Source organism: Ursus arctos, unplaced genomic scaffold (genome assembly GCF_023065955.2).
Source record: "Ursus arctos isolate Adak ecotype North America unplaced genomic scaffold, UrsArc2.0 scaffold_2, whole genome shotgun sequence".
Taxonomy (NCBI): Eukaryota; Metazoa; Chordata; class Mammalia; order Carnivora; family Ursidae; genus Ursus; species Ursus arctos.
Window position 1 is genome coordinate 9,964,818 of NW_026622874.1, and position 14,414 is coordinate 9,979,231.

Sequence of the window (14,414 nt, forward strand, 5' to 3'; positions counted from 1 at the left end):
TGGATAGTGTGGTCTGGCACTTCTCTATCAAGGCCAGCTCATAGAAAATGATATAATAAAATCGTTTAGACTAAATTGTAAATGACTGATTAAGCAAATCAGTGGCCCATTGCCCTAGTTGAAGCAATCGAAATTTTAGATGAAACTGGACAGATAGATAGATAACATACATTTTGAGGGGAAAGGGGTCCTGCCTTGTATCACTGAAATCATGTCTCAGAATTCCATCGTCAATCTCCATTTCAAGATAGGGCGAGAGTGCTGTTTTGTTATAAAAACAAATGCTTGGCAAATAGCAGGTGCTCACATTTTGATACTCATTTGGCTGAATAAGTGGACCCTGAAGTTGACTTAAATCAACATGTTGGCTCAGAGGGAGAAGTAAATACAGGTCCAGGCTTCAGGAAAAGCCTTTTGAAGATGTGTCCGTTCAAGGCAAATCATTCCTTGGCTAGGGCGAGGCAGCGGGGCTGGAGAATCTATATTTTCCAAAGGTGCCAGGTTGAGTCTGAAAAAGGATACGTCTGAATATACTTAATAGTTTAAGAGACAGAACAGCAAGGATAAGGGCTTAGAAGTAGGGCTGAGTGGACATGGGTAGAGCTGAGAGCGACTGTCTGAAAATGAGGCCAGAAAGACAGATTTGGGAGCTGTCCTAACATCAAGCCATCTCGTTTTGAGGCAACTGAAGCCAAAATCCTTAGAGGTTTGCCCAAGGACGCCCAAAACGGCACTGCAAAAATGGAATTAATACCAGTTTCTCCAATGTTGCTTCCACTATACCAGGGATCTAGAGCAGGAGAGTCTTGAACTGTCCGAAGTCTGAATTTTTGATAGTAGTTTATCTTAGTCAACAGTAGTTAGATGTCCACTTTTGAATCATGTAACACTAGGTACTGGACCTCCTAAATGCTAAAGGACTTCTGTTTTTTGGTCTCAACAGAAAAATACAGGACATTTCCTCTGAACACTGATTCGCCAACATGCGAGATAATGACAGTGCTTTGCGAGGTCTGTAAAGATCTTGCCAAATTCGCCTTCTCCGGCGTTCTGTAAGATACTCCGGCGTTCTGTAAAATACTATCAGATGACGTCATCCAAAGAGTCCAGCGGGAGGGGCGGTGCGTCCCTGACCACACCCCCTGCAGCCGAAGACCCGCCCCTCAGCAGTTTCTCCCCTTTTCTGTTTTCCGGTGCATCGTGACGTACGACGTGGGTCACGCAACATTAGCAACTGGTCCCGGAAGCAAAAGTCCAAGGGGCGGTGAAGGCGAAAGGAGGGCCCGCGTCCAGGTCGGCCGGCAGGGGGCGGGGCGGGGAGGAGCTGGGCATGGTAACGGCTCGGAAGCCGAGGGGGCTGGGCCGGACGGAGGCGGAGGAACCGGTGTCCGCCGTGCCGCTGCCGCTGCCGCTGCCGCCGCTGCTCCAGCCTGTTCCGTGAGGCCCGCACCGGCGCCGCCTCGGCCATGATGATCCACGGCTTCCAGAGCAGCCACCAGGACTTCTCCTTCGGGCCCTGGAAGCTGACGGCGTCCAAGACCCACATCATGAAGTCAGCGGATGTGGAGAAGTGAGGCTCCGGGACTCGGGGCGCGGGCCGGGGAGCTGGGCCTGGGCGGGAGGCAGGGCGAGCTGCGCGCAGCCCCAACCCTCGCCGGGGCGGAGGCTCCGTCGGTGAGGACGGGACCCTTGAACCACATTGGGGGAGAATCCCTTGGCCACCTCCTGTCCTTCGGTGGGGTTTCGCCCGGCGTTGCGTTCGTGCAACTGTCACTCCGCGCGGGTTTGAGCAGAGCATGACTGGGCTGGTGGACTTCGCCCTCGCCCTAGGTCTCTACCTGCCCCAGCCCGAGACGCCTTTAGACCGTTTCTTTCTGCGTGGCTGTGACCCGTTTTCTTGGGGGTTGATAGCGGGGATGATACGTGCGCTTGGTTTTTAGCACGTCAGGTGCTGTGCCAGGCACTTGAAATATAGGAGATGAGAGAGCCTCTGCTTCCAGGAATTCAGTCTTATGAGAGAGACAGGCCATTATAATACCGTGTGAATATCTGATAGAGGTGTATACGCGGGGTTATTTGAGATCGTTGCGAGGGACAAGGCGTCCGGGAAATTCGGATGCCAGGGTGAATCTTGTTAAAGTCGGTTGGATGGGGTGGGCATGGGCGCATGTGTAAAGCCAGGAGGCCAGGCATGGTGCGAGCTGTGGGGCGTTTGTGATGCCTGAGCTGAATCTGGACAGAGTTTGGGGGTGTCAGGGGACACGTGTAAAGCCGGGAGGCCAGAGGGAGTGCGAGCCTGGGTTTGTTTGAAGAACCATTTCTGTGTGATTGCAGCGTGATGTGCCAGAGGGGGACAAGTGGGAAATGGGAGGTAGGCCCCAGGGGGTGGAGATACTGAGAGAATTTGTATGACAGGCTAAGGACTTTGTATTTGGTGTGACTACCACCGGTGTAATTTTGTACAAAGGAGTGATATTGTCAGATGTACACTCTGAAAGATTTCTCTGAAGGTGATGTGGAGGATTCATTGGAGGCCTACAGGACTGGGTAAGGAGACCAGTTAGAAGGGGAGTACCTGGATTTAATGGCTAATTGACAGGAGGAGGGAGGAAGAAGGAAACTATACTGATGACAAGATTTCTGGCTTGGGCTATTGCATGGGAAGGTTCGTCATTGAACAAGGTGAGAAACAGGAGGAGGGACAGATTGGGGCAGTTGTTGGCTAGAGGAACAGTTTAGATTGTTGAAATGTGAGTTGGGGGGGTCTTAAGTGGAGATGCAGTAAGCATTTATCTTGGAACTCAAAAAACAGGACCGTTCCTTGGGTTTACGTTTGGGAATCATCAGCTTCTGGTTGATACCTGGAGCCTTGGGAGTAAACTAAGATCTTGTAGAAGTTATCCAGAAGAAAAGGAAAGGGTTATGGGATGATACCCTAGGGCGCGCTGGTATTGTAAGATTTAGGCAGAGGGAAGTGACCAGGGAAGAGACTCTTGAAGGGATGATTAGCAGTGTAAATTAGTGACTAATGATTTTACATATATAACTGGAATATTTTGTAGGACCACCAGATTTCTCCAGATATATTGGGGAAAATGCAGAGAATCACATTTTATATTATTTCGTATGCATTATTCAGTCAAGTAGTTAAAATTTATTTAGTTGGATGTTTTTTATGAAATATTTATTCCAATACACTCAATCTTCATCTTATTAAATCTTTTAAGTATTTAATATTTTCTTGTAAAAATTATGTAGTAATTATGTAATGTAGTAGGAACACTTAACATGAGATCTGTGTTCTTAACAACTTTTCTTTTATTCGAACTTTGTACTTTTTTTCTTGGAAGTATGTGTGTGTATGTATCTATATCTATCTTTATCCATTCATCTTTCAGTGGATACCTAGGTTGCTTTCATATCTCGGCTATTGTAAATAATGCTGTAGTGAACATAGAGCTACATATGTTTTTTTCGAATTAATGTTTTTGTTTGGTCAAATAAATACCCAGAAGTAGAATTGCTGGATTGTATGGTAGTTCTGTTTTTAATTTTGGGGAGAACTTCCTTATTCTTTTCCATAGTGACTGTACCATTTTGCATTCCCATCAACAGTGTAGGAGGGTTCCCTTTTCTCTACATCTTCGCCATTTGTTATTTCTTGTCTTTTTAATAATAGCCATTCTCACAGGTGTGAAGTGATACCTCATTGTGGTTTTGATTTGCATTTCCCTGATGATCAGTAATGTTGAACATCTTTTCATGTGTCTCTATGTCTTCTTTGGAGAAATGTCTATTCAGCTGCTCTGCTCATTTCTAATTAGATTGTTTTTTTATATTGAGTTGTGTGAGTTCTTTATGTATTTTGGATATTAATCCCTCATCGGTTATATCACTTGCAAATATCTTCTCCTGTTCAGTAGATTGCCTTTTCATTTTATTGATGGTTTCCTTCACTCTGCAAAAGCTTTTTAGTTTTATGTCGTCCCATTTATTTATTTTTGGTTTTGTTGCCTTTGCTTGAGGAGACAGATCCACATTATATTGCAAGACTGATGTCAGGGAGCTTATTGCCTAATGTTTTCTTCTAGGAGTTTTATAGTTTCTGGTCTTACATTTAGATCTTTAATCTATTTTGAATTTATTTTTGTGTACAGTGTAAGAAAGTGGGTCAGTTTCCTTTTTTTGCATGTGATTTTCCAGTTTCCCCAGCACCATTTATTGAAGAGACTGTTTTTTTTTTCTCATTGTATATTCTTGCCTCCTTTGTTGAAGATTAATGACCGTATAAATGTGGGTTTAAAGATTTGTTTATTTAGTTGAGAGAGGAAAATCACACTCAAGCAGGGGAAGGGGAAGAGGAACAGGGAGAGAAAGAATCCCAAGCAGACTCCCCGCTGATTGCCGAGCCTGATGTGGGGTTCAGTCTCATGACCCTGAGATCATGACCTGAGCCGAAATGAAGAAATGAAGAATCGGAAGCTTAACTGACTGAGCCACCCAGGCGCTCCATAAATGTGGGTGTATTTCTGGACTCTCTATTCTGTTTCTTTGATTATTGTGTATGTTTTTGTGCCAGCACCATACTGTTTGGGTTACTATAGCTTTGTAGAATACTTCTAGCTTTGGTCTTCTTTCTCAAGATTGCTTTGGCTATTCAGCGTCTTTTGTAGTTCCCCTCTTAACAAATTTTTAAGTGTACAATACATTAACTATAGGTACAGTGTTGTACAGCAGATCTCTAGAGCTTATTCATCTTGCTTGACTGAAAATTTATATCTGTCGATTAGTGATTTATTTTTTCCTCCCCTCCCAGCCTCTGGTAACCACCATTCCACTGTTTGATTCTATAAATTCGACTGTTTTATTTTTATTTTTTAAAAGATTTTATTTATTTACTTATTTATTTATTTTATAGAGCGAGACAGTGTGTGTGGGAGTAGGGGAAGGGGCAGAGGCAGAGGGAGAGAGAGAATCTCAAGCAGACTCTGGGCTGAGTGCAGAGCCCAACTTAGGGCTCTATCTCACAGCCCTGAGATCATGACCTGAGCCAAAATCAAGAGTCCGACATTTAACCAACGTAGCCACCCAGACACCCCCAAATTTGACTATTTTAGATGCCTCATATAAGTAGAATCATGTAGTATTTGTCTTTTTGTGACTCACTTATTTTACTTAGCATAATACCCTCAAGTTTCATCCATGTTGTTCCAAATTGCAGACTTTCCTTCCTTTTTTTAGATTGCATTGTATTCCGTTGTATGTATAAACCCTATTTTCTTTATCCATACATTTGTGGATGGACACTTAGGTTGTTTCCACATATTGGCTGTTGTGAGTAGTGTTGCAATGAACATAGGAGTGTAAATTTCTCTAGTGTGTAATATTTTCTGTCTCCTAATAACTACGAATAAATTTTACTTAAATTTGTGATGAAAAATTAACTTTATTAGATATCATACTAAAGATGTGCACCTTAAAACATTAGATCACTGATATGCGCAAAAATACAACAAATGTGATAAATATATGTCCATTTTTTTCCTTACTGTGTATCACAATCATTTTTCCTATTTTATTATATTTTCTCTTTAAACATTTTTGATGATTCTATAATATTTCATTGTATGAATATACTGTAGTATACAGAACCATTTAGTTCTTTATAATTGGACGTTCTGAGTATTTCTTTTTTACTGTTATAAATAAGATGGTTTTGAGTATTGATGTGTATAGCTCCTTTTTGCATTCGGAATTATTCTTTATTACAGATTTCCCAAATTTGGTATTTTGAGTCAGGATGTAAATTTGATTAAATTTTGGTACTTTTTGCTTAATTGGTGCGCCAGGGGATAGAATGTAAATTGACACAGTCCTTCCAGAAATCCATGTAAGCAAAGTGCCTGGTTTCCCTCATCAGTGTTGGTGCTTTTGCCTTCTCATTACCACCTTTTAAAACTTGTGACAAGTTGAGAATTATATTGGAAAGGTTGTTTTCCTACAAGAAACAGGCCCTTTAAGTGCTATCTTTTCTTCATAACTACAATTAATATAATTGTTGTGTAAGAACAAAAAGTCTACCAGAAACATGAAGCTTATGGAAACATGAGACTATGGTACATTAGGTCATCTCCTAGGCAGTCATAGTAGAATTAGAACCCATGTATTTATTCTTTTTTTTTTTTTTTTTTTTTTTTTAAAGATTTTATTTATTTACTCGACAGAGATAGAGACAGCCAGCGAGAGAGGGAACACAAGCAGGGGGAGTGGGAGAGGAAGAAGCAGGCTCATAGCGGAGGAGCCTGATGTGGGGCTCGATCCCGTAACGCCGGGATCACGCCCTGAGCCGAAGGCAGACGCTTAACCGCTGTGCCACCCAGGCGCCCCTATTCTTTTTTTTTTTTTTTTTTAAGATTTTATTTATTTATGTGACAGAGAGACAGCCAGCGAGAAAGGGAACACAGCAGGGGGAGTGGGAGAGGAAGAAGCAGGCTCACAGCGGAGGAGCCCAATGTAGGACTCGATCCCGGTACGCCGGGATCATGCCCTGAGCCGAAGGCAGACGCTTTAACAACTGTGCTACCCAGGCGCCCCCCCCATGTATTTATTCTTGATAGTGGTGGGCCTTTGGTGATCCAGGAATGAAATAGATGTTTCTAATAAGAATCAGTATTGATTGTTTAATTTGTTCATACAGGGGTTTTTTGCTTATTTGTTTTTAATATATATGCAAGATTTGATTGGTATGTCTGATTAGAAATGAATCTAAAGCAATAGGAAAGAGGGTAATTGTGGTCTTAGGATATGCATAGGTCCTTTGTTGGCTTTATGTAATAATATATTTTTAATATAGTATTATTTTCCCTTACCTAACAATAATAGCTGTGTAGCTGTTCAAAATCCAGAAGTTTTAAAAAAGCAAATTTAAAGAAAGCCTTCTGATCTGCTAAAGTAGCTGTCATAGGAGACTTGCACTAAAGTCCTGTGCTTTCATTGTGGTCCCTTAGAACTTCACTCAGAGCACATTTAAACTTTTGCCTCTATTGCCTACTTTAAAATTATAACCGTTTTGGAATTATTACCTGACTTTTGGTTATGCATAGGTTAGCCGATGAGTTACATATGCCATCTCTCCCTGAAATGATGTTTGGAGACAACGTTTTAAGAATCCAGCATGGCTCTGGCTTTGGGATTGAGTTCAATGCTACAGACGCGTTAAGATGTGTAAACAACTATCAAGGAATGCTTAAAGTAGCCTGTGCTGAAGAGTGGCAGGAAAGCAGGTGAGAATCTGGGCAGTTATGGGTTAAAAGAAAAAGAAGAGTTGAAAGAAATCTTCAGTCATGATATGTGTATTTTATTAGAGTGAAAGGCAAGTATTATTGTTAAACTTGATAGTTGGATCCTTCTAGGATTCATTTTTTCTCATCCATAAAATGGAGATTGGTTACCCCACCTCGTGAATACTTGTTGAGTTCCGTTGAATTACAGTTGAGCTGAGCTATGTGAGGTTTACATTTTTGAGCTTTCGGTGTTCTTCAGTGAAGAGGCAGTACACTGTGTACTTTATTGTACCCGTTTTCGAAGAAAAATGGTTCGTTGTGATTTGCATTGTAAATGTGAGGAGCCTTGAAATAGAGAAAAATGTATTTGCTTTGATAATCAAATCAGCAATTATTTACTTTGTACGTATTATGTACTAGGTACCTCGGAGGATACAAAGAAGTATAAGCCGGCTTTTTAAACCATGTTCTCAGGCAGAATACAGACTAACTGGAGAGCCTCTATCAGCATATGACAAGTTTAATGACAATAAGTATGCAGAAGAACCAAGAAAGAGCTTGTATTAGTGAATTACGACAAGTATATGTATTTATTAGGTTATTTGTATTATTTGTAGAATATAATTTGGTGTGATATATGAATACAGATGATCTATATTCTGCATTTTTGAATCTGATCCTTCTTATTTTGATATTTGAGGACGGAGGGTGAACACTCCAAAGAAGTTATTAAACCATACGATTGGACCTATACAACAGATTATAAGGGAACATTACTTGGAGAATCACTTAAGTTAAAGGTAAATCTTATTTTTTGCTTTTATGATAAAGTCATTAATTGTCTTGGACGGTCTCCGCATTAGAACTTTCTGATAATGGCTTAATTTTGCTACCACTTTCATCCCACTTAACTCTCTATTGAGGGAAGCTCCAGAACGTAATGCGAAGGGATTTTGCTTATTGATTATAAACAGAAAATAAGAAGGCCACAGTGGAACAATTTGTACTCTCAGCAGTATGTTTAGTAGCAATGGCGAACTGCCTTAATGCTGTCCTTATCACTCTCAAGAAGCATTAAAATGTGTATCTGCCCTTGGTGTGATGAATTAGGCGACTTGGACAGAACCTGCTCGTTAGTAGCTTACGGTTTTACGATGAACAGGCGGGTGGGCAGATGGGACTTCCGGTCAGACAGCTTAGGTTTTTGTCCTGCCTGCACTGTCTGTGAACCTGGTATGACTCTAGGCAAGTTGCTTACTTTGAGCCTCAATTTTATTAGTAAATTGGATAAACAGAAATACTGACCTCAACAGCAGAGTTTTGATATGAGCTAATCTGTGGGAAAGTGCTCAGTAAATGCTAAAGTTCCACATTAATAATGTATCTGTTTAAACCATGCTTAAGAAGAGATGCACTTCATGGTGAATGACGCTGGGAAAGTGGAATTGGTAGGTCTCATATTGGGAACTTAGCTGCATTTTGACATCTTACAATTTGAAATGAAGAAAATTTGGCTTCGGTTGCAAGTCTCTGTCACACTGAATTACAGAGAACAGAATTATTTTAGTGTAAAAGTGATTATTGGAGACTCCTATGTTGGTGCTTAGGCAGAAATGTTAAGGAGATAGAGCTGTGTATGGGCTCCTTGTCTCTGCAGAGATTTTTAGAGTCTTGGGAAGACAGAAGTTCATAGCAGGAACTCTGTTCTCTTCATTTTCTGCCACTCCTATATTCCAAGCTTTAACTATTTTCCTCTGCTCCTTCCAAGACAAATACACATTTTTTGAGAGAACTTGTATGCATTCATTCATTCATTCACTCACTCACTCATTCATTCATTCTTGAGCTCTTTCTCTGAGCTAGGTACTGATTCTAGGAGCTGTGGCTATAGCAGAGAAAAGACAAAAATCCGTCCTTTACAATCTAATGGGGAGCAAGGTTATTTCAATCCCTTAATACTTCAAAGATGTGACAAGAGCGTGTTCAGTAGTCTTACTGACACTTTTGCCTGTAATGTAATTTGTTCTAAGCTGGTGTTGACAAATGTCAGTGTGATCACCCCTCACCGGTGGTAATGAGCTCAAGCTTTGGCAGGCCTGGAATCAAATCCCAATACCATCACTTAACTTGGAAAAGCAATTTAATCTTGCTAAACATTGTTTCTTACTTTGGTATACGGATAATAGCAGTTGTAAGGTAATAAGAGTATATATGTGAAACGTTTAGCACAATGTCTGTTCCACAGCAAGATCTCCATAAATGGTAGCTGCTGTTATTATTATGGTGATAATATCATATCCCAAATGTCAGGGAAACTAAGTTAATATTATTGAAATAACAAGACTAAAATATTAGACTAGATATATACCAAGATGTAATCGAAAATATATATTAAGTATTATTGAAATACCAAGACTAGATACGTTGTCTAAATATTTATTTTTGCTTTATGGTCTAAACAGAGTTGATGAATATGTTCCTTTATTGCCTTAAAAAATTGAGTAACCGTTTTCTAGGCAAAATTGTTAGAACTTTGTTGCTTAATCCTCAAAATAACCTTATATCATAGGCATTCTTATCCTCATTTTATGGGTGAAGAAATGGGTTCAAGATCCTAAAGTATGTGTCTCGTAATAACCTAATACCAGTGCTGTAGCTTATTGTTAAGCATGGTTGTTGTTTGTGTAAGATCACTCCATTGGAACATTTTTTGCATTTGACTTTCTTAATACCTAAGGATTTTTTTTTAAAGATTTTATTTATTAATTTGACAGAGAGAGACAGCCAGTGAGAGAGGGAACACAGGCAGGGGGAGTGGGAGAGGAAGAAGCAGGCTCCCAGCGGAGGAGCCTGATGTGGGGCTCGATCTCAGAACGCCAGGATCACGCCCTGAGCCGAAGGCAGACGCTTAACGACTGCGCCACCCAGGCGCCCCAATACCTAAGGATTTTTTTTTTTTTTTAAAGATTTTATTTATTTATTCGACAGAGATAGAGATAGCCAGCGAGAGAGGGAACACAAGCAGGGGGAGTGGGAGAGGAAGAAGCAGGCCCATAGCGGAAGAGCCTGATGTGGGGCTCCATCCCGGATCGCCGGGATCACGCCCTGAGCCGAAGGCAGACGCTCAACCGCTGTGCCACCCAGGCGCCCCAAAGGATTTTTTGCCCTAGAATATTACTTGGGATTTTAAATTATTTGATTCTTCCACCCTTTCTGAAAACAAAAGCCCTGGTGTGTATAGGAAGTATATGCCTGTGGAGGAGAATGTATTTTATATAAATGGTAAGAATGTCAGAGAATGAGGCATTAGAATGAAGCCTTTCCTTTTGCTCTTAAATTCTTGCCTTTTAATTGCTGGGGCTGCTGGGGTGTGTGGGTGTGTGCGTGTGTGTGGGCGTGTGTGTGCGCATGTGTGTGTGTGTGTGTGTAGTGTTTTCTCACTCTTTTTGGGTGGTTTTACCTATTACTCCGTGAGCTGTAGCATAGTATAAGAGAAGAGAGCCAGTCATAGAGTCGTACTGGCTGGATTCAAATCCAGCCTTGCTACTTATTAGCTGGGTCACCCTCAGAACATCTCCAAGATTATGGTGTAAGAATGTTATGACATGAGATGCCTAATATGTACCTGGCAACATGTGGTCATTTTCTTCATTCTTGTTAAATAAATAAATTGACTTTGCAGGAGGGTAAAAGGGGAAGACTGCCTCTCCTAGTTGTATTGCCTTTTAGGAATAAAACGTGTATAATGTCCATGCATTTAAAAAAGTATTTTTAAAAAAGATGTATTTATTTATTTAAGAGCAAGCGAGAGAAAGAGAGAGCGTGAGCCAGAGGAGGGGGAGAGGGAGAGGGAGAGAGAATCCTCAAGCACACTCCTCGCTGAGTCTGGAGCCTGACACAGGACCCTGAGATCGTGACCTGAGCTGAAACCAAGAGTCAGATGCTTAATGGACTGAGCCACCCAGGCGCCCCTAAAGAAAGCACTCTTTTTTAAAGCATGTTGGAACATTTACCAACTTATTCAGTGTGATTTAATATTTTGAGCTTTTTTTTCTCTTTCTCTTTTTTTTTTTTTACTGTGGTAAAAAAACATGTAACAAAACTTACCATCTTAACAATTTCTATGTATTTTAAGTTAGTGTTAAGTATTCTCATGTTATGCAACCGATTTCCAGAACCTTTTCATCTTGAAAAACTGAAACTGTACCTGTTAAACAATAACTCTCCATTTCCTCCTCCCCCAGCCCCATGGCAGCCACCATTCTATTTTCTGTTTCTATGAAGTTGACCACTCGAGATACTTCAGATAAGTGGAATCATACAATTTCCGTCTTTCCGTGACTGGCTTATTTCACTTAGCATAGTTCCTCAAGGTTCATCAATGTAGCACATGTCAGACTTTCCATCCTTAAAGGCTGAATAATACTTCTGTATATGTATATGCCATATTTTGTTTACCCACTCATTTGTGAGCATTTGGGTTGCTTGTCCTTGGCTATTGTGAATAGTGCTGTTATGAACAGAGGTGTGCAAATATCTCTTTGAGATTCTGCTTTTAGTTTTTTGGATATATACCCAGAAGTAGAATTGCTAGATCACACGGCAATTCTATTTTTAATCTTTTGAAGAACCTATATACTGCTTTCTACAGTGGCTGCCCCATTTTACATTCCCATCAGCAATGCGTGAGGGGTTTTAATTTGCATTTCGCTAATGATTAGTGATGTTGAGCATCTTTTCGTATGCTTATTGGCCATTTATATATCATCTTCAGTATCTTCAGCTTTTCGAAGTACATTTTTAGGGAGAAATGCACAGACGTAAACATTGGAGATGAATGGACTTTGTTAAGTCTAAAGGCGAAAGGAACTGCCATAAGTATTGTACCCTAGTTGATAAAGTTGTTTTTCACAGAGGTACGGGTTAACAGTTCTAATAGTGTTTCAGTTTTGCAAGATGAAGACGTTCTAGAAATCTGTTTGACAACAATGTGAATATAGTTAACGCTATTGAATTGTATGCTTAAAACTGGTTAAGATGGTAGATTTCATGTTACATATTTTTGGCTGCAAGTAAAAGAAGAAGTTAAACATAGAGTTACCATATAACACAGCAATTCTACTCCCTGGGTATACACTCAAGAGAATTGAAAAACCTGTAACCATGCAAAAACCTGTACCCAGCTGTTCATGGCAGCATTATTAATAATAGCTAAAATGTGGAAAACAGACAAATAATCATCAGATATAAGCAGAACTTATGGGTAAGCAGAACTGGTGTATCTAGGCAGTGGGATATTATTTAGCCTTGAAAAAGGAGTGAAGCGCTGATACATGCTGCAACATGGACGGGCCTCGGAAACATGCTAAGTGAAAGAAGTCAGACACAAAGCACACATGTGTGATTCCAGAATGATTTGCAAAAGAGGCAAATCTATAGAAACAGAAATTAGAGTAGTGGTTTCCAGGGGCTAGGGGAAGGAGGGGATGGAGAGTTGCTGCTGATAGGTATGGGGGTTTCTCTTTGAGGTGATGGCAATGTTCTGGAGTTAGTTAGCAGTGAGGACTGCACAATCTTTGAAAATACTAAAAACCACTCAACTGTACACTTTCAAAGGGTGAGTTGTATAGTATGGACGTTATATCTTCATTTAAAAAAAAAGAAAAAAAATCACCATATAACAGTAATTTCACTATATGTTACTAATGGTATGTACTATAGAACAAAAAGAAAAAAGTTTTCTTATATATATTATATGTATATGTATGAAGATAAATATATAATGTGTGTGTATATACACACACACTACTTTCAGTAATTTTTAAAGAGGAAAATTTTTAAAAGGAAATTTGGCATAGGGCTCTTAGTATTTACCATTAACTTTATATGATAAAAAATATTTATAGGTCAAGTAAGTGTCATAAACCTCCATCTGACGTGTGGAAAGTCTTATTTGAAAGATGTGAATGGGACTTACTCTTCTTGTAAGGTATTAAGAATGTTTGTAGCATTCCATGTTTCTTAAGCCTTTTAAAGGTTGTGAAATAACTCCGAAAACATGAAGGTACAATTTAGTGAATTGTGAAATGTAGCCACCCAGGAAAAGAAATAAGACGTTGCGAGCACCCTCCAGCAGGACCCTTCCTGATCATACTTCTTTTTAAAAAATATTTTCTGGTATAATTTGAAATTCTCGACCTTAGCTTTTAGTTCCTTAAAACTAGTGTGCGTTGTTATTTTACAGCTTGGGCCTCGTTTTCAAAATCTGGAGTCCCTAGGGTCTTTTATTGTCTTGTTATTTCTGTTGGTTCTGGTTTATGGCGTCTAGGCTCCTAATATGTCTCCTTATTTTGTTGAAATCCCAGGATGATGATATTTTTCTCCGGAGAGGATTTTTGTTATTTCTGACAGGCACCTGAGGGCGTTCATAGTCAAGGACACAGTTCTCCAAACGTTTGTAAAGACAGCGAATGTTTTAGGCTTTGAGGGTTGTAGAGTTTACGTTGCAGCTGCTCACCTGTGCTGTTGTAGTTGAAAGCAGCCATAGACAATAGGTAAATGAATAGTCATGGCTTTGTTTCAGTAACATTTTACTTAGGGACATGGAAATTTGAGTTTCATATAGTGAAATATATATGAATCCATATATATATTCATATAATGAATTTGAATTTCGTGTGTCCTGAGGTATTCTTTTTTTTTGAACTTACCTGCTTTTTCCAATCATTTAAAAAATGTAAAAATGATTCTTAGCTCACAGTTCATTCAAAAATAGGCGATAGGCCACATTTGGCCACATCTGGCCTACAGGCCTTAGTTTGCTAACCTCTGGTTTGGGGCCAGTGTTTGAGGTTTCTAGGCCTGTAATGTAAAAAGTTGTGAAACCAGTGTAGCGCTCGTGGCAAAATTGGGAGGGGCTCAGGGAATTGTCAAAGGTCCCTGTCCTTAGTGAGCACTGAACAGTGATCGAGCCAAAGATTAGCGGAGCCCAGCCTCTCACCTGGATCAGCCGTTCCAGTTGCCTCCTGGCCCCAGCCAGGCTCACTTGCACTTTTTCTGGGCTCCAGTCTTTCAGGTCTCAGTCCACTAATTCTTCTGCATCTTGACCATTTGATGTTTTTAAGTTTTTGT

At 40.2% G+C, this 14,414-nt stretch overlaps 1 protein-coding gene across 1 annotated transcript in view; it reads left to right on the top strand.

Annotated features, from left to right (window-relative positions):
• The first annotated feature begins 1,310 nt into the window (after positions 1 to 1,310).
• TIPRL (TOR signaling pathway regulator) overlaps positions 1,311 to 14,414 on the top strand; it is a 30,964-nt gene continuing 17,860 nt past the window's right edge. Inside the window, exons 1-3 of the mRNA XM_026509435.4 lie at positions 1,311 to 1,570; positions 7,104 to 7,283; positions 7,984 to 8,083. Of these exons, the coding sequence (XP_026365220.1) occupies positions 1,467 to 1,570; positions 7,104 to 7,283; positions 7,984 to 8,083 (384 nt within the window). The 5' untranslated portion in view covers positions 1,311 to 1,466. The remainder of the gene's footprint in view (positions 1,571 to 7,103; positions 7,284 to 7,983; positions 8,084 to 14,414) is intronic.